The following is a 19,014-nucleotide window of genomic DNA, read 5'->3' as shown; positions in this document are numbered from 1 at the left end:
GATACTAAATCTTGTTCAAACTGGTTTGAAACCTGGCTTTCTTATTTGCATCAGAAGGCACCTTGATGCTTTTAACCTGCAAAGAGGGGTGTTTGGATTTTTCCTCTGGTTCCTCAGCCACTTCTACCACTCCTTCACCTCCCCCTCCATCGCTCCAATCACATCCAACTTTGTGAAATGCTCTTTTTCATCCCTCTGCTTGAAATACCCTTCCAACTCCCACTGACCTGGGAAACTCCTACTCATCCCTCGGAACCCCGTTTGTCTGTAAAAGCCTCTGACAGCCGCAAACAGATGAAAAGCTTCCCTCTCTGGACCACGCTATCATCCAGACGGTCCTCACTTTCTGAGTATTTATTATCCTGGTCCCTGGGAAGGTAGGAATTTTATCGTAAGACAAAACAGTATTAACTAATGGATAGACTTCTAATTTTAGCCCCCACTAAACATCCCTCTCTGCTGAACCACTCCATCCGTCCTCCTCCTTCACTTCGAAGTCTTTGTTAGAGACCAGTGTCGCTGAGGGCTGGATTCAATGCACACTACAGGCAGTGGACCCGACTGCGAACGCCAAGTGCAAATCTTGCAAAAGAGACGAGACTTCCCCGAGTCCATGAAACTGAAACCGCTGGAAGCCTGCGGGCAGACCAGCTGATGATTGCCACTTCTGCCGAAACTGACCTGACTTTCGGGGCCCTGGGACATTCTGTTCATCACGAGGTCTTCACCTGACTCGACCGTGTTAGGCCACGTGCCAGGTGCTGTGCTAATAACCAAGAAAAAGAAACACTTCCTGCCGGTCTTACTCTTACAGTCCTTAGGTAGTCAACTTGTACAAATACACTACACGATTTCATGTAAGTATTAGGAAAACAATAAAGCAGGACAAAGACAATACGAGTAAGTCCTTTTCTTGAAAGGATACTCTCTAAACTCCATGGAAAGAGAATTATGCTCAGGGGAAGTCACCAGTCTCCCCACTCACTAGAGTGGGGCCCCTGGACCATGATCTTATTATGTGACTGCCCCCCCTCAGCCCCGCCCCCCCGCCAGCTGATTGGACCAGGGCCAGACCGCTGACCAAGATGGGCCAATCAGATTCTCACCTGGGAAGTTGGCCCTGGACTACTAGTTATGTAACCAGTAGTCTAGAGGAGAGGTGATTCAGTTTTAGGGCTGGGGTGGCTGGTGGTCCAATGCAGAGAGAAAGAGAAAGCCAGTCTGCAGAAGGAAGATGAGGGGAGCAGATACACAGAGACAGATTTAGAAACTGCGGTCTCAGAGGGGCCAAAGTGAATGCGTTGGGTCCTCATGGGTTTCCCAGGACAGATTCCAGACTCTTGTAAGGTCCAAGTGGGAGCCTTGCCCCTTGGAGCTGTGAAAGCCCTCTTTCTTCCAGTGACTTCCTTTGTCTGAGTGTGTCTCTAGGCCTGGCAGCCACGATCACCATTTCTAAGAATGGTGATGATGATGATGGTAACAGATAACACTTGTTGAATGCCAGGTACTGCTGTAAGAACTTTACACGTCACCTAGTTCAATCCTTACAACTCTTTGCAGCAGGTGCAAATGTTATCCCCATTTTACAGACGAGGAAACTGAGGTACAGAAGTCACACAGCAATGGCAGGACTGGCTTTTGGGTCTAGGCATTTGGCCTCCGTGACCTTTACTGCTTCACTACAGCCTCAAAAACACTGGGGATGGACCTGAGGTTAATAAAATGGGTTTTTTATTTAAAAACCCGCAGTGCAAAAGGTAAATGCTGCTTTTCACACGACTCACTACAATGGCGGCACTCTATTAGCTGAGCATTTCGGTGACTCGCTGTGTTCAGACACTCGTGTCACCTCACCACAAGCGGGTTTCTCGTAACCGTTCTTCCCGTCTCAGAAGCAGGGGCTCTGACGTCACCCTGTAGTTAAGAGCTGAGCTTGGACTCTGGATTGTCACAAGTCAGAGTTTAAAATCCTTGCTTTGCCTCACACTATCACCTCAGACGAGTTCCTCGAGTTTCCTGAGCCTGAGTTTCCCTATCTGTAACACAGAAATCATAATTACCATGTTGCCCCGAAAATAAGACCCAGCCGGACCATCAGCTCTAAGGCGTCTTTTGGAGCAAAAATTAATAGAAGACCCGGTCTTATTTTAGCTCCAAAAGAGCTGATTGTCCAGCTAGGTCTTATTTTCGGGGGGAAACGGTATTACCGTCTCTCGTGGGGTTGTGAAGGTTTAATGAGATGATGGACTAAAGTGTGTACCAGCCAATCTGAACCCAGATGTGGTTGAGCCTCAGGGAAGTGCACGAATTATTAGTGTGATTATTCTGTGTCCTCTTGTCCGTTACCCTTTTCTGGAAAAAGCACCCTCATTTTTCTTGGGAACAACTCCTCCCTTGGATATCACCCTGAGGGACCACCCATTCCCAGCTAAGGAATGGCAATGTGACCTCAGTGAGCCCAACCAGACACTCTGTTCCTGCAGAACCTGAAGCCAAGTCACCCAACACTGAAGAAGTGCAAACAGAGGCAAACCACAAAGACCAGCTGGAGTCCCAGCCACCCCGCTGCAGGACGGCAGACGGGCCACCTGTCCTGCTGTCGCATAGCCAGAGCTGGTGGGTCCCCGGGCCCGTCTTTTCTGGCCCTGGGTGTCTGGCTTTCCCATAGACTCTTTGACTCTCCCACAAACTTAAACTCTCCATAAAGTTAGAGTCTCTAATAAACTTCAGTTAGGCAGAGTGAGTTCCCATAGTTTGCAACAAAGAACTTCAGCTGATACACTTTTAAAGCAAAGACAAGGTCTCTGTGCAGTTCAACACATTCTTTAACCCCCTTTCCCTCGGTCCCTGGATGAGGTGAGTCCATCAGCACTCTCGCTGGGTAACAGATTATCCCCAAACCAAGTGGCTTTAAGTGATGAAGGTGGATTACCTCCTAATTCGTCAGAAATCTGGGACCAGCTTTGCCTAGTGGTTGTGGCTCGGGCTCTTTCATGACGTCAAGACGCCAGCCAGGGCTGCAGTCATCTGAAGGCTAGACTGGGGCTGGAAGAGCCACTTCCAAGACTGTACCCTCATCTGGCTGCCGGCAGGAGGCCCTGTCACATGGACCGCTCCACAGGGCCACCGGAGCATCACGTGGAAGCTGGCTTCCTGCAGAGGAAGGGAGCTAAGGGGACAAGAGGGAAGCCACACTGCGTCAGTCCTATTCCATGGGAGTTCTAGGAGGTGACCTCTGGGGCCGTCTCAGAGGCTGGCTGCCACATGGGGGACGCGTGGAGGCCCTGTAGGGCGTCTGGGGAGCCAGCCCCACACTCCTTTGACTAACTACTCCTATTCACACCAAGAACATCTCACTTTGGAAGCCCGCAGTGACTTACAAGTAATGGGTGGAAGGAAGTGGGTATGAAGGAAAAGACGCAGACCAGGCAGGGTGAAGGGCTGCAGTCCAGGGGCCAGTCTGGAGAACTGGAAACGAGGGACAACCTTTTGGGAAGGGAGACAAGGGCTGCCCAAGCCCAGGGACCAAGAGTAGTTAGGTAAGACGTGCTCCAACTCGGCAGCTGAGGACCTTCTAAACCCCAAGGAAAGTTTGACGTCCAGTTCAGCCCTGCTTGTCAATCATCCTTTATTGCTCCAAGTCCAACCAGGGCCTGAGAACTGGGGTCCATGAGTCCAGGCTGCTGCCACGTTGTGATGAGCTCAACTGAGTCCCCTCAAAAGGCGTCTGTTAAAGCCCTAACCCCCGGTACCTCAGCATGGAACCTATTTACAGCTGGGCCTTTAAAGAGGTGATTACGATTAAATTGGGCCGTGAGGATGGGCTGTAAGCCTATCTGACTGGTGTCCTTATAAGAGGATATCTGGACACACAGACAGTAAGAGCACAGGCAGGTGACTTTGTAAGGACAGGGAGAAAACAGCCATCAGCAAGCCAAGGGGCGGCCTCAGGAGAAGCCAAACCTGCTGACACCCTGAGCTTGGACTTCCAGCCTCCAGACCGTGAGACAGTAACGTTCTGTTGTCTAAGCCGCCCAGTCTGTGGGACTCTGTGACGGCAGCCTGAGCCTCTGGGCCGTGCGTGAACCAGCTCCTAACCTCTGCTGTGTACTGTGGGGAGAGAAGCAGACAGGAGCCCTGACGTTCCGGGCTCAGGGAAGTGAGATGGGGCTGGGCTAGCCCAGCCTGCCGTGGAGCCTCAGGTGCCCTGTGCCACCTGGAGACGGTTCCCACCCTTGGTTCCTTCTGCTCGCTTCCTGATGGGCCACAGGCCTCCTGCTCCTCCCCTCCGACAGCAGTCTCCACAGGTTCCTCTGGCCTCCTCCGCTGTCCTGTCAGCTGCAAAGCACCTTCTGTATGCGTTCCCGCACTTCCTCTGGTCCCAAGGACACCATCATCTCAGCTACAGGGGGTCCTTGCTAAGAACAAAGAGCGGAAACATTCCTATGGCCTTACCCTGCCTGAGGAACTCATGCCCAGCCTCAGTCTGCAAAAACCACGCCCCAGGCCAACCCAGCAGCTGCCCGCCACCCCCAGGGAAGGAGCAGCCACCCGCAGGGAGGGAGCAGAGGCTGCAGTTCATTGTAATTGCAGAGGCCGAGGCTGAGGCCAAGGCCCAGGCCCAGGAACCTGCTCTTCCTGTGCTGACACGTCTGTTACCCCCCATCGATCCCCAGCTCCAGGCAGAAGACAGGGGGTGAGGCCAGTGATCACGTCACACTCACCTCGTGCCCCAAACTGAGCGAGCGCCTGCTGATGAGCATGAGCTGAGGGGACCTACGAGAGCCCAGGAACAGAGCTGCCCGCCCGCCTGCCCGACTCACCTGCTGCCCACTCAGAGCCACTCGGAGCAGCTTCATCACGTGCCTGTGCTCAGTGCCGTCCAGGCCTTCTGAGAGCCTCCGTAGCTCAGCGTTCAGCGTGTCCTGAGTTAAGCTGGCAGCGCGTCCTTCTAAAAGCCTAGAAGAGGGCCAGTCTGTGAGGAGCCTGCAGGGGCCAAGGGCAGATGGGTGGCAGGAAGATCTTCAGAAGACTATCGGCCAGCATGATATACACAGGATAAGCAATGGTCAAGCCTGCCTGGGGGAGATTGGAGGAGGGGCAGACCAACACCCCCCAACCCATCCACGTTGGGGAAGAAAAAACATCCAGGAGAACGCAGGCACATGGGCCTAACCCGGGGAGACCAAGAGGGCACCAAAGCAAGAGGATTTACTAATTGCTACCTCTGTGCCTCAGTTTTGTCACCTGTGAAGTGGGGATAACAACAGTGTTTGCACCTCACAGGGCTATGGTGGGGCCCAGAGAAAACTTGTAAAGCACTACGCACATTGCCTGGTAAGTACTCAAAAGCATTAGATCTTATATTTCAACAGAGTTAAGCATTAGCCAATAGTCATTACACCCAAGAGCTCAGAGACACTGCACAAGGATCTAAACAGAAACTGAGGGATGGGCTAGACGTAGGATGGATGGATGCAGCCCTGTGGGAAAGATGTGAAATACAGCTTTGACAGTGGGGAACAGGGAGACAAAGAGCAGGACGGAAGGAGTCAGGAGACCCCGACCCCAGTAAGGGTCCTGCCACCAACTTGCTACCACCACCCTTTGCCCACAGTTTGAAGCACTTGAAAATCTAAGGTCCAACGGGCCAGCGGTCATGCCCTCTTTCCTAGCAGCGCAGCTGAGATCCTCCCTAAAGTGTGTCTGAGTTCAGGAGAAATTCCCTACTTCATTAGAAGAGCCGGACTGGCAAACATATCATCCCAGCCCTGATTCGGAGACAGAGCAAAAGACGGGCACAGTGTGGGGGTGAGAGGGACTGAGGCTGGAGCTCGGACTGCTGCAGACGGTCCAAGACTCTCAGTCTGACATGACCTGCTCAGCTGGGGTCCGGACAGCAGCCCCCGCAGAGGCCAGCTCAGCACGGAGCCTGCAGGCTTCACAGGGGATCTGAACCAACAGCCTTGGCCTGCAGACTTCCTTCCGAACCCCAGGACTTGAGCATGTGAGTTCCAGTTTGAGACAAAAGTAATCATTCTTATTGTATCGTTAAGTTGGCCAAGCGATCGCTGTCATTACAAAGCGGAGGGGATGAAATATCGGAAATGTGAAATGTCACGTGGGAAAAAAAGACCGTCCTCAATCTCAGTCGTGGGGAAGCAACCTGCCGAGGAGGTGGAGGAGTTGGTGGAAGAGTGACAGGCCCCAGGTGGCCGACAGTGGCAGCTCAGGACACAGCGAGCTGGCCCAGAGCGTGGCGTAGGCACAGAGGGGACCTAAGAGACCCGGAAGCTTCTGATCACTTGCAGCAGCTTTCCTGCCTTGAGTGGGGGCCCAGGGTGCCTGTACCTCAGTCCCTGGGGCAGAGACGGGGAGTTATGACAGCAGTGCCAAAGAATGACAACCCAGAGCCCCTTGTGTGGAACGTCCCAAATTCAGGGAGTATCATGACTAATAACAATAGCTGTTGGGACTCAATCCCGGAGATACACTTGCAAACGTGCTGAATGATGTCGCTTCCAGCTTATTCGTGGCGGCACTGTTTGTAACAGCGAAATCTGGAAGCAATCCAAATGTCCACGGGCAGGACAGGTATTACAGGCGTTACATTCATTAAGGTAAAGGGACGTAATAATGGGACAGGGTTAGTCCTAGGGGAAGACGAGGGTGCTCTCCAGACACTGGACAAAACACAACCTGTGTTAGGTGGGGAGAAAGACACGGTGTTACTGGATTGTACCTTCTGTGTAAAAAAGGGGGAAATGAGCGTTATTGCGATATCATTAAGAATAGTACTGACGTACAGAGGGTTCTGGAACTGGGCAGATGGGGGACTTGGATGAAAAACGGGACTCCCAATATATACCTTTTCTTTTACCATTTCGAGGTTTTAAACCCAGGCTTAAGAGGTTTGCATGTATTAGTGATCAAAATAGTAAATGTTTAAGTCTAAACAAATTCTAGGAGCAGAGTTATGTATACCTATCCTTGAATGCACGGGCCTTTCACGAAGGAAACTGCTAAGTGTGGCTGCGTTTCTGCTGGGGCTGGCGCTCCAAGCCCTCCTGGACCCTTTGTATTTCCTGCCTGGTGCTTGTATTCTTATCTCCTCAAAGTGTTTATCAGAACGACGTATTGCAAGTCTCTTGGTGTCAGGCGCCGTGGAAGCACTTTCCGCCAGAGAAGTGTAGTGAGTACATCTCATCAGACATGTGGGCTCTAGACCCTGCCTTCCTGGGTTAGAATCCCTGACCTTCTTACCAGCTGTACATTTTAGACAAGTTATTTTGCCTCTCTGTGCCTCGATTTTCTCACCTGTAAAATGGGGATAACGGTACTTACTTTACCAGGTGCGTGACTCTAAGTGTATACACACACACTGCACATATGTGTATACACACATATCGAATGTATTAACACAGCACACGGCAAGCACGTGTATCAGCAAACAAACACTTTAGTGTTTGCTGTTATTAATCTTCACAACATCAGTGGGGTTTGCTGCTCAGCCTCCACCCCCCTTTCTCCTGACACCGCTGCCCATATCTCCTTGGGGAGACTCGCCTTGGGGCCCCACATACGACCTAACCTAAGCCCATCAGCACGTCGCATTCCCCAGGCCTCGGTGACTATCTCGGGGACAGGAAAACCAGACCACTTAGGCCCATCAGAGTTCATCTCAGAACAGCTGGAGCCAGAGCCTGAGGTTTGGGACGTGCAGCTGCCCCAGCTGTCTGACCACGTGGGAAGGTGAGAGAGGCTGCTGCTAACCCTCAATGTACTTTCTCGCTTTCGTAATCAGTAATACAATCTTCAGCTGGGCACATGACTGCCAAGTTAAAACACTACATTTTCCAGACTCCCTTGTAGCTTGGCGTGGCTGTAAGACAGGCGTTCTAGCCCGCGGGATATGGGTGGAAATGGTACGTAACTTCTAAGTCAGGTCCTTAGGGGCAAGGAGTGCCATGTCCCCACCCCTCTTCATCCTCCCTCCTCTGGCTGAATGTGGATGGTCCATGCGGACAAAAGCAAAACCTAAGATGGCAGAACCCTGGCGAGAGGGAGACACGCCGTCCGCCCTGACCGCCCGCTCCGGACTGTTAGGTAACACGGCGCTTCTATGTGTGGGGGAGAATCCCACCACCCCCCACCTTGTCTGGAGCCTCTACAGAGATGAGCCAGGATGGAGGAGTGTGGGGCAGAAAGTCAAAGGGACAGAGACAGATTTGGCCTCGGTGACATACTGCAGGCCACTGCATGAAGCCTCCAGCCAGCCCTTGCTCTGGTCACTGTGATGCCACAGACCGGTCATTCCCTCTAAGGCTGTTTCCCGTCCTTGTCACCGAAAGCGTCTGGTGCTCTTACAGTCAGAACCAGCATCACGTCCACCTTCCACGTGGGGAAGCAGGAGCTCCAAGGGGTACAGGAACCTGTCCCAGGTGAAGCCGTCTGGGCAGGTGAGGTAAGTGGGAAGGAAGAGGCGGGCGGGCAGGGAACCCAGCCCGGAGCCTGGACACAGCTCTCCCGGGAGAGCCGGGCTCCTCTGGGCTCCGCTCCCACCAAGACCTCTCGCTGGCCAGGTGATGTGCTGTGGGCCCAACAGCCACGCTTGGCGGGACAGGGAATGAGGGTGCAGAACCGTGAGCCCGGTCTGCGGGCGCTCACCCCAGCACGCGCGTGGCAATCACATCCACCTTGTCCGAGATGGAGCCCAGCTGTGCTCGCCCCACAGCAGGGCGAGTCCACAGGTAGGAGTGTGATGGGGACACCAAGTCCTGCAGGCGGCAAATGTGACCCTGGGGGCAGAGGTGGACGCTGAAGGCACTGGGGAAGGACAGGGGTGCCACTCACTCGCTTGGCCTCCGGGAGCTGCCGCCCCCACCACACCTGTCTCAGCAGGATGACCCGCTCCACGTAGGCTGGGTCCAGGACAGCTGTGTCCCTGAGCTGGCTCCCAAATGCCTCCTCCACAAGCGCCTGCAGCTTCTCCACCAGCTGGCTCCGCTGGGTCGCACTGCTCACCAGCCGACGGAGGTGCAGCCTGTAGCAGAAGCCGGAGGAATTCTCTTTACACTCACAGAAGGAAAGGGGTCCAGCCAAGGTCCGAAACAGGTAGCCTGCGAAGCCCCAAGCAACCCGCTCTTAAAATAGTACTAACACTTTAAACTAACAAAAAATAACAATAGAGATTTCTGGCTTCTCTTGGGAAATTGGAAAGGTCTGGCTGCAAAGGACCCTCGTTCCCGGGCTTCAGCTGGCCCCAGGGGGCTGCAGGCTGCCCGGTGTAGACCAACAAACTTGTTTGCAGTCCCTCTGCCCCGTGTCTGTCACCTGGGCCACCTGCTTGGCCTCTGCAGGCACCTGTTTACAAAGCAGACTGGACTGTCTGCTTCCCCGCACAGCTTAAAGCGTGGCGCTCTGGCACCAAGGGCAGGTCGCTAGGATGCTGAGTCAGGGGACAGGACAGAGGGCAGAGTCGCTTCAATTCAGGGCTTTCACTGAAAATAGTCAGGTTTCCTTGGTAGCTCAAATATCCTGCCTTCCAGAATTCTTCCAGTTGCCTTTGTTTCCTCCTTTGGAAGCAGCAAAGCCTCTAGAGTTGAAGCGTAAATGCCAGGCCCTGTCAGCCCTCGGTTCCCTGGGTGGCCCTGGGCCCATTCCCAGCAGGAGCAGAGGGACCTCAGGGAGACAATGCAACTCATGAGCCTACAGCCCCTCAGTCGTGGGGACTGACCATCAGCACAAAAGCCCTTTGCCCCAGGCACGCTCCAGGCTCCCCGCTCACCTGTTGAATTCTGGGAGCTTCTCCAGGTCCAGCAGGGCTGAGTGGCAGGTGACGCGGCTCAGGTCGAACTGTGCTATGAGCTCCGCCAAGGTCCTGCCCATCTGGTTCTCTGCGAGAGAGGGAAGCCCTGCCGCTCAGCTCCCTCCCCCACTTTCAACCCCAAGGGAGGCTCAGCCCGCTCACTCTGGGCTCCCCACTCCGTGTTCACTAAGGGATTCCACGTCTAGCTATTTTATGTATCAAGGGCCCCAATGAGCTTTCCTTTGCAGAACAAGTTCTGCCATTAAGAAAACAATCAGGCTAAGCCCACCTTCACTGCCCCAAAGATGGGAGCAGGCTCACTGCCTCGCGGTGCCACCCAAGCCCTGAGACACTGGTCTGGGGTGGGGTCAGGCACCACGCGCTTGACAAGCGCTTCCAGGGTGACTGCAAAGTGCAGCCAGGCTTGAGACCAGCTGTGCTGGGGGCTGTCTCACGAGCAGCCAGGGGGTCTCATGGGCAGGCATAGGCCTACAGCGAGCCTCTGCCATGTCCCTTATCAGCTGTGTGACGCTGGCGAGTTATGCAACCTCTCTGAGCCTCACAATCCCCTTACAAACAGTGGACATGATAAAGACTTCTCAAGGACGTTTTAAGGACCAAGTAAGATAAGAGCAGAATGAACAATAAGCAGACTATTATTGTCCCATTTTCAGAAATGCCCCAACAAAGAGGTCATCCTACTTGGTGCTTCTTGAAGATTTGGGCTCAGCTTGGAATAAACTAGGGTCAGCGTAGTACCAGTGATCCTGGTAGAGGACGTGCTAGTAACACAAAGGAACAGTCACAGGAGCTTCTCGTGTAGCAGATGCTGTGCTGGGGCCCTGGCACTCCTGAGCTCCATGAACCCTAACTCAAGCCTGTGAGGGAGACACTTGACCCCATTTTACAGATGAGACCACCGAGGCCCACAGACATGGCTCCTGGAGGGAGGGCTGGGATGACATCTACCCGCTCACGGTTGTCGCCCTAGCACCCAGCACAGCATCTGGCTCAGTGAACTTCTGAGGGAGGAAAGAACGAGCTCGTGTGAGCTCAGGCAGCTGGAGGGTGGCCCAGGCGGGACTGGGGACCAGTGGGCCGCACCGCTGTGGTCCCACCAGGACCTGTCAGGGGAGCGGTACCTGCAAAGCCCGAGCCACAGTTGGTGACCATGTCAAGCAAGGCGTCTGGCAGGAAGCCGGCAGCAGCGAGACGCTCCAGCACGAGGTCCCCCTGCCTCTTGGACAGCTTGCTGCCGTCCGCGTTGACGAGCAGTGGCAGGTGTGCAAAGCGGGGTGGCGACCAGCCCAGGGCCTGGTACAGGAGCAGGTGCTTGGCAGTGGACACCAGCCACTCAGAGCCCCGCAGCACGTGGCTCACGCCCATGTGGTGGTCGTCCACCACGCAGGCCAGGTGGTAGGTGGGGAAGCCGTCGCTCTTCAGGACGACCGGGTCCCCCTCCACGCTGGCCACCTCGTGCCGAGTCCAGCCGTACACCAGGTCCTGGAAGGCCGGCGCCTCCTCGTCCAGGCGAAAGCGGATGGCCGGCTTGGGGTCGCTGGCCAGCTTCTGGGCCACCTGCTGCTGGCTCAGGTTCCGGCATCGATTGTCATAGCTGTTGGGAAGCAGAGGACCGATGAGCCCTACTGTGTCTGTGATAAATGTACAGCCTTGTCCAAAAGAAATAATCTCCTGGCATCTCACAAGTACACTGTTTATGACGTAAATGCAAGGCTGCAGTGACTGTCGTGACCTTGCTAACAGGTCATGGAAACCGGAATGTAGGTCAGGATGCCGCTGGGGACGGCAGGGCCACCAGGCAGCACCTCTCACTGTGACAACAAGACCCTGCAGTGCACATCTCAGAAGGGCACCTATGACACACCGCACGTGTGCAAAACGAGGAGATGATTGAGGAAGTGGGGGTACAGCCACACGGTGCAGTAGGACCACGTGAGTGTAAAGACACCTTGGACAGGGACAGACCGCCCTCCAGGCAGGAAGCTGCACAGCCCGTACACTGCCTGTCACCGTCTCAGCAGGAGGAAAAGCCGTCGGCACTTGTGTGCGCACACGCTGCGTGTCTCTGGAGGAGACATGTGCAAATCCTGACACCAGCTGTCTCAGGACAGGGCACTGAGCAGCCAGACTTAGGTGGGACAGAGCGATGCGTCCATACCTTTCAGAACACGAGAAAATGTCACTTATTTGAAATGACTAATGATTGAAACGATCTTGTGTGTTACTGCCTGGGACCCAGCGTGGCAGCGCTGCCATGGCCCGGCCTCTTGCTGTCTGAGCTTCGGCGTCACCCCCGTGAGCGTGTGCTGAGTCACCTGGTGACTCCCTCAACAGGACACAGCACGACAAAAGTGGGGAGATATCGCTTCCAGGATGAAGCCACACAAGGACCCTGGCTTTCTCCCCGGCTCTCTCTGAGGAAAGGCAGCTGCCACGTTGGGAGCTGCCCTATGGAGAGGCCCTCATGGGGAAGGGGAAGCAGATGGTCTGCGAGTCGAGCCTTGGGGTGACTGCAAGCTGGCCAGGACCCTGACTGGGACATCGAGAGACCCTGAGCCAAAGGTCCAGGCGAGCCGTGCCAACTCCTGACCCCCAGAAACTGGAAGGTAATAAAAGGTGAGGGTACTCTGTTATGTGGCAACAGCTGACGCACACACCCAGCTTGAGGGAGGCAGGGGACGGACGGGCTGGGGCTCTCACCGGGGCGTCTGCCGGTTCCTCAGCGCTTCCTTCTTCAGCAGCTGCAGCCGCTGCGGGGAGCAGAAGCAGGGGTAGGCGGCGCCCGTCCTGACCAGAGCGTCTGCGGCCTGGGCGTACAGCTCCAGCCGCTGGGACTGCAGGTAGGGTCCGGCAGGGCCTCCCCGGCGGGGGCTCTCATCAGGAGGGATGCCTGGAGCGCAGAAAGAGAATAGTCACCAAGAAGAAGGAGATGCTTGTGGCGCTGGTTCCCGGGCCCGGTCTATGCACTTTACCTTTTCATCCTCCCAACGCTCCACGCGCTCGGCTCTATTACGAGCTCCGTTTTGCGGATGAAAAGTTAAAGCAGGTTCAGAGCTCAAGGTCACGCTGCCTGGTGGGTGCCAGGTCAGGCAGAGGTGTACTGCTCCCCACCCACACCCCGCACATCAGCTCCGTCCACCCTTCCCCTGGGACAGGGAACCCGCCCAGGCCTGGACCAGCCAACTCAGGGGAAAACAGCCCGTCAGGGCACAGCCCGTCAGGCCAGGCGGGACTCCTGACCCCGCCCACCAGCTGTGCCAAGGCATCCAGGTCTGGGACAGCTGCTTTACGTTCTGTGACCTCCATGAGGCCTCAGAACCCCGTACCAGGCAGATGTCGTTAGTACCCCATTAGTTAGGCACACGGGCACTTTGTTACGTCACTCAGCCAAGGACAACGGGGGGAACGAGAGCCAAACCCAGGCTTGCTGGCCCCACCCCCGCTCCTGACTGCTCATCGCGCTGCCTCTCTGCAGTCCTGGGCCTGTCGAAGCCTCCGTTTCCTCCTCTGGACCGTGGAGCTAACTGTCCTGTGCAGCGAGTGTGACGAGGACGGAACACGTCAGCGCTTACAGAGCCCACCGTGCTCGCAGCAGCTGCCATATAAGCCCTTGGAGGAATGTGACCTACGACAAGCCACCCCACCCCAAGGCCCAGCTGCTAGGTCACTAAGGACAGATTTAACTCTAAACGCCTCCAGGACAGGGCACAGCGGACACAGAACGCAAACCCCCTGGTCTGCGCTGAGGCCGTGGCGAGTTGCTTTCAGAGCCTCCATTCCCTCCCTGGTAAAGCAAAGACGGTAATAATGACGTTCCCCTGAGGGTCGCCATGTGGCCAGAATGAGATGGCATAAAGTGTGGGCACAGCCTGGCACGTGCCAGGCTCTCACAGCTTCAGCTGTGATCACTGAGTATTATGTAGCTCCCTGGCCCACCAGGCCTCTGTGTCCTCATCTGACAGAAAACAGGGTGGGATTAGGTACATTGGGGGGGGTCCCCTCCTGATGTGACTTAACGTGTTCAGCATGTGGAGTGCCCAGCGTTTAACAGTGAATTAAAAACATATATTCACATAAACACTAGTGCGTAAATGTTCACAGCAGTTTGATTGAAAGACGTCAAAACTTGGAAACAACTCTAATGACCACCAGCGGATAAACGGACAAGCGAAACGTGGCATTTCCCTACGACTACTATCTGGTTGCAAGAAGGAACGGGGCGCTGACACGCGTACGACACAGAGGAGCCTTAGGCTAAGAAAAGCCAGGCACACAGGCCACTTACTGTATAATGCCATTTACAGGAAACGTCCAGAACAGGCAAAGCAGGGGACACGAAGTAGCGGAGTGGTTGCCAGGGGCTGATGGGGGGAGGATGGGAAGTGAGCGCTAACAGGTACGGGGGTTCGTGGTGAGGTAATGGGAACATTTGGAATTAGACTGGTCATGGTTACACACACGGTGACTATACTAAAGACCACTGGATTGTACACTTAGAAATGGTGAATTTCATGTTATGTCAATTACATGTCAATTAACAAAAAAAGAGTGGCTCCTGAAGCCAGGAGCTCCAGCAGTCAGCCACCGGGGTGCCTGGGGTGCAGGCGTGGGGAGCTCGGCCGAGGGGCTGCAGACGGCACTCACACAGCCACGCTGCACCACGGGCTCCAAGGGGCTGGGCCTGGCTCATCACCACACCTCTGGGGCCGAGGAGAGTGCCGCGGTGTAATCCAGGTTCTCACCACGCATGGCATCACAGGACTCGGCTCCCGCCACGCTCTGTCCTCACGTCTCCCGGCACTCTCTCTGCTCACTGGCTCAGGCCACACTGGCCTCCTTGCTGTTCCTCTGACACGCCTGGCACTTAACTCCCGTTGGGCCTTTGCACCTGCCGCTCCCTCGGCTTTGAACACTCTTCCCCTGGGTGACCACTGGGCTGGCCCTGACTCCGTGCAACGTCACGTCCGCAGTGAAGACCACACACCTCGTCGGTACCAGAGCATCCCTCCCAGCGGGCTCCCAAACCCGCTACCCTTTTCTCCATAGCACTTATCGTCACTTAATATCCTGATAAGAACGAATTCACCTGTCTGCCTGCCTCCCGCTCCTTGCTGAGCTGAGCACAGGGTCCCTGTTTAACTCTGGACACTCCACAGGCCACAGTAAGCGATCGTGGTGAATGAACACCTTTACTGCTCATCCTGACCAAGTCTCTGCTACGACCTCCCACAGCGGAGGAAAGACATGCAATCGGTATCTGCCTTTTAGGGCCCAGCGGCCAGTTAATGATTTACCTGAGATGAAAATACACATCTCCAAACAGCCTTGGTATTTTTGGTATTTCTTCTTGGGGAGCTGAACTAGTCATACCTGTCCCGGCAGGTAGGCAACTGTTGACCCAGAGAACACAAACACACTCCTCTTTGTCCTCCCTGAGCGTGGCTGGGCTCGGGAATAAACTCCCCACGAGAAGACTGACTTCAGAGGCTGCACGCCATTTTGGTTGGCTCATAAAAGGTAGATTAAAAAAAAAAAAATCCCCGAAACCTGAGCTGACAGCGCAGTCATTAAAACAAAAGAGAAAGAAAGAAAAAAGAAAAACCACCTGTAACTCTGGATCGTCTTGGAAATCAGGAGATCTGGCCAGCTGGGCCAGCAGCCAGCATTCCCATGTGGAAACGAGAGGCTGGAGCTTTCTCCTGCTCCCCACAGGCCTAGTGCCCCCGGTCCATCTGACGCTTGGCCCGTGTTTCCTGCCTGCTCCCAAGAGGACTTGAGATTCTGAGATAGGAACAGGACTCTCAAAACAGCCTTGGAGTTTTTCTTCCGGGAGTTGCAGCATCTTTCCAGGTGGCACCCGCCACCCCAGCCAGCACAAATGTACCTCTCTCTCCAGGAACTCCTCATTCTCCGTCCCAGGGTCCATGGGAAGACCACAGGCCCCCTTCCCTGCCGGCCTCACCTGCCCATGTCAGCATGTCCTCAATATTCTCCGCTGCCCCGGGCACACGGCGGGTCTGGTCCGTATCCTCCAGCCGCAGGATGAAGGTCCCTCCGTGCTTCTTGGCAAAGATGTAGTTGTACAAGGCGGTGCGGAGGCCACCCAGGTGCAGGAAGCCTGCGAGGAGACAAGACGGGGACGTGAGCTGCTGGGTGTCAGCCGCAGGGCCAACTGTGCCTGTGACAGAACGTCCCACTGAACATCAAAGGCCAGGCAACAGTGACCACCATCCCATCTCTCCAGCCAGCGCCCAGTCTGACTGCCACAGGGGAGGACAGGGACAGTGACTCCTTTCGCCCCTCATTCTGGAAGTGCAAGACCACCCAGGTTTTGGGGGCTGGCCCGGTGGCTCAGGTGGTTGGAGCTCCGTGCTCCTAACTCCGAAGGATGCTGGTTCGATTCCCACATGGGCCAGTGGGCTCTCAACCACAAGGTTGTCGGTTCGACTCCTTGACTCCCGCAAGGGATGGTGGGCTGTGGTCCTGAAACTAACAATGGTAATTGGACCTGGAGCTAAACGGCGCCCTCCACAACTAAGATTGAAAGGACAACTTGATTTGGAAAAAGTCCTGAAAGTACTCACTGTTCCCCAATAAAGTCCTGTTCCCCTTTCCCAATAAAATCTTAAAAAAAAAACAAAAAAAAAACACCGCCCAGGTTTTGGACCGTATCATTTTGTAAAGTCTCCAACTGCCCCGAACTACACCCTTCATTCTACTTTGAGATTTGCATCAAGGCCGAGTTTCACCCAAAGGAGAAGTAGAAGATTATTCACTGAAGCCATTATCACACGTGCACTTCCGCAAATTCAGTGACGTGCTTGGGCAAAGAAAAAAAAATTAATCACCAATTTAAAATACTGCAAAACGACAGGCTGCATACACTCTCTATGTACTGTCGTGACTATCTTCATCACACATTTTGAATTTTATCTACTAGCGATTTTCACCGTAAGTGCTGGCTTTAAACGGTAACCAAAAGGAACATTCGAGTCCAAGGTTTTTCTCTTCATCCACGTTGAAACTCCGAAGATTTTACTTTCCCATCATTCCCAAGTGAAAACTTAAAATGACGTGTGCCAGGGCTGTCGTTTCCCTTTGCCCTGCCTTCTTTGCTCCAGCCTGGCCCTGTTTTCACCATGAGCTCACCTGTACCTCCAGGTACAAGAGGCAGTACAGGACACAACACCTCCTCTGGGGCCAGGCAGACTCCAGGTCAACACTGACTATGTGGGTGACCTCCAGCCAGGTATTGCAAGGCCACCACAAAACCAGTGCTCCCCAAGATAAGAGACTGGGGTCCAGCAGTGGGAAGCAAGGCCTCTTACGTCAGAGAGACCTGCACCCACCATTTACTGGAATAGTTGCTACCCCTCGGCACTCTGTTTAACTTGTGTGAGCTTCAATATCCTCTCCTAGTAGAGGAATTCAAAACAAGAAATAGAAACTTTCCTTATGGGGTTGCTGTGAGACCTAAATGCTGACCAAAGTACACCCTGTGATCAGTTTTAGCGATTGTAATGATCGATGTTGTGTGAGCTTCAATCATCCAGCAATGATCGATGTTGCTAGATGATTCTTTTACGTCTATAAACAAGACCTCTTCCTCCAAATCAACACAGAACCACGAATCATAACCACCATAATAGAGGCTACTGTGTATTAAGTGCTATCTGTGAGTACCAGACTTTACTAAGTGTTCCAGGTGCATTAGCTCAAACCCAGGAGACATATGATCACTAGCCCTATTGGACAGATGGTAAAATGCAGAGGCTCAGACAGGGTAAGTAATTTGCCCAAGTCACACAGCTAGGAAGTGGCACGGCCAGAAACCTGGACCCAGGCAACCCGAGGCCTTGCAATCCAACCTCTACATCAGTGTCCCTCGCTGCACGGTGCAGACAGGTGCTGCCTGCAAACCGCTGACCATTCACAACCAAGGAAGTACAGAAATTGACAGTAAATGTTTAGAAACTGATAGCAGTCAGACACAGTCATTTCCTTCCTATTTCCAGTACGGAAAAAAAATAGGCTTATATTCTGTATGCTTTTCAGCTTTTCATCTTCCTAGTAATTCATTTATATTGATTTTATAAAAGTATCGGTCCACAATTGATTGGAAATTAGAAACCAGTCCTTTTACCACGGATGGGTTGAGAAGCACGCTATACGCTGCACTGCCTGCCAAGGAAAACCCTGTCACTCCGTGCAGCTGGGGTCTTGCCACAAAGGTAGCTTTATACAAGTACACTGACCCCGGGGTTCAGAGTGAGAGGCCTGCTCCTTGGGGCGACGGCAGAAAACGGCCTCGGCGAGAAAAGACTTTTGGGAACCGGAGCGGAGGCCCTGACAACCGGTGGGGAGGGTACACCACGGGCCCCGCCTCCTTCTGGTTCACTAAGGTCGGCGACACCACCTCGGGGCCTGTGTCCCCTTCGCTTCCTCTGCCCAGAAGGCTCAACCTACGGGCTTCACGTAACTGGTTCCGTGTCACCCGGCTCCCGCCTCGTAGGTGACTGTCTCAGCAAGGCCGCCCTGCGCGTCCCACCGGACCCCCGGCCCGGCTGCGTTCCCCGCACGGCACACGTGACTGCCTACAGTTACAGGCCCTTTATACGTGTCTGTCGCGGCCGCTCCCGCGCAGGCTTACGAGCAGGGGCCACCCTTTCTCGGTGACAACTCTATGCCAGCGGGACAGTACCTGGCAGGTTGTACTTAGCACAGTGTATTGAATGCATGAAAAAGAAACCAAACGAGGTGGTGCGGGCCAACGCACACAAAGACATTCCTGGCAATGCGAGTAATTTCCGCTCGAGGGCCTGTCTGCCTCCCTCTGTAACACGGGGTCGCACTGCCCGCCTAGGCTGACTCCACCGGAAATGGCTCGTTCGGGAACATTCGGGGGGCGGGCACGGGACGGTGGGCCTCGGCCGGCGGCGTCACGTCCGCCAAGGTTACCTGTGGGGCTGGGGGCGAACCGCACTCGCACCGTGGCCCCGGGATCAGTGCACAGGTTGGCCTCGCGCTGTCCCAGGGAGCGGCCCAAGGCCGCCGGGGGCCCGCCCGGCTGCAGCAGTCTCCTCAGAAGCACCGCCATGTGGGGCGGACTCGCACACGTGGGATTCTCCGTGCATCACTTCCGGGGACTCCTCACAGCCAATCCGCTTCCGCCACAACGGGCTCGA

General features: G+C 54.7%; 1 protein-coding gene across 3 annotated transcripts; it reads right to left on the bottom strand.

Annotated features, from left to right (window-relative positions):
• Nucleotides 1–3,611: 3,611 nt before the first annotated feature.
• EARS2 (glutamyl-tRNA synthetase 2, mitochondrial) lies at nucleotides 3,612–18,979 on the bottom strand. Of its 3 annotated transcripts, none has more exons than XM_074322994.1 (9): nucleotides 18,788–18,977; nucleotides 15,792–15,947; nucleotides 12,530–12,719; nucleotides 10,951–11,423; nucleotides 9,788–9,896; nucleotides 8,890–9,043; nucleotides 8,668–8,798; nucleotides 4,824–4,986; nucleotides 3,612–4,418 (listed from the first exon to the last, which is right to left on the bottom strand). In XM_074322994.1, the coding sequence occupies exons 1-9, from the start codon at nucleotides 18,924–18,926 to the stop codon at nucleotides 4,335–4,337; spliced, it is 1,599 nt and encodes a 532-aa protein (XP_074179095.1). In that variant the 5' UTR covers nucleotides 18,927–18,977; the 3' UTR covers nucleotides 3,612–4,334. The 3 variants fall into 3 exon arrangements, 2 of the variants coding, with proteins under 2 accessions (XP_074179095.1, XP_019605724.2); XM_019750165.2 differs by having other exon boundaries at nucleotides 4,824–4,959; nucleotides 18,788–18,974; XR_012493197.1 differs by lacking the exon at nucleotides 8,668–8,798 and having other exon boundaries at nucleotides 4,824–4,959; nucleotides 18,788–18,979.
• Between the last annotated feature and the right edge of the window lie 35 nt (nucleotides 18,980–19,014).

Source organism: Rhinolophus sinicus, linkage group LG18, assembly GCF_036562045.2.
Source record: "Rhinolophus sinicus isolate RSC01 linkage group LG18, ASM3656204v1, whole genome shotgun sequence".
NCBI classification, from domain to species: Eukaryota; Metazoa; Chordata; class Mammalia; order Chiroptera; family Rhinolophidae; genus Rhinolophus; species Rhinolophus sinicus.
This window is presented reverse-complemented; position numbering and strand designations above follow the sequence as displayed.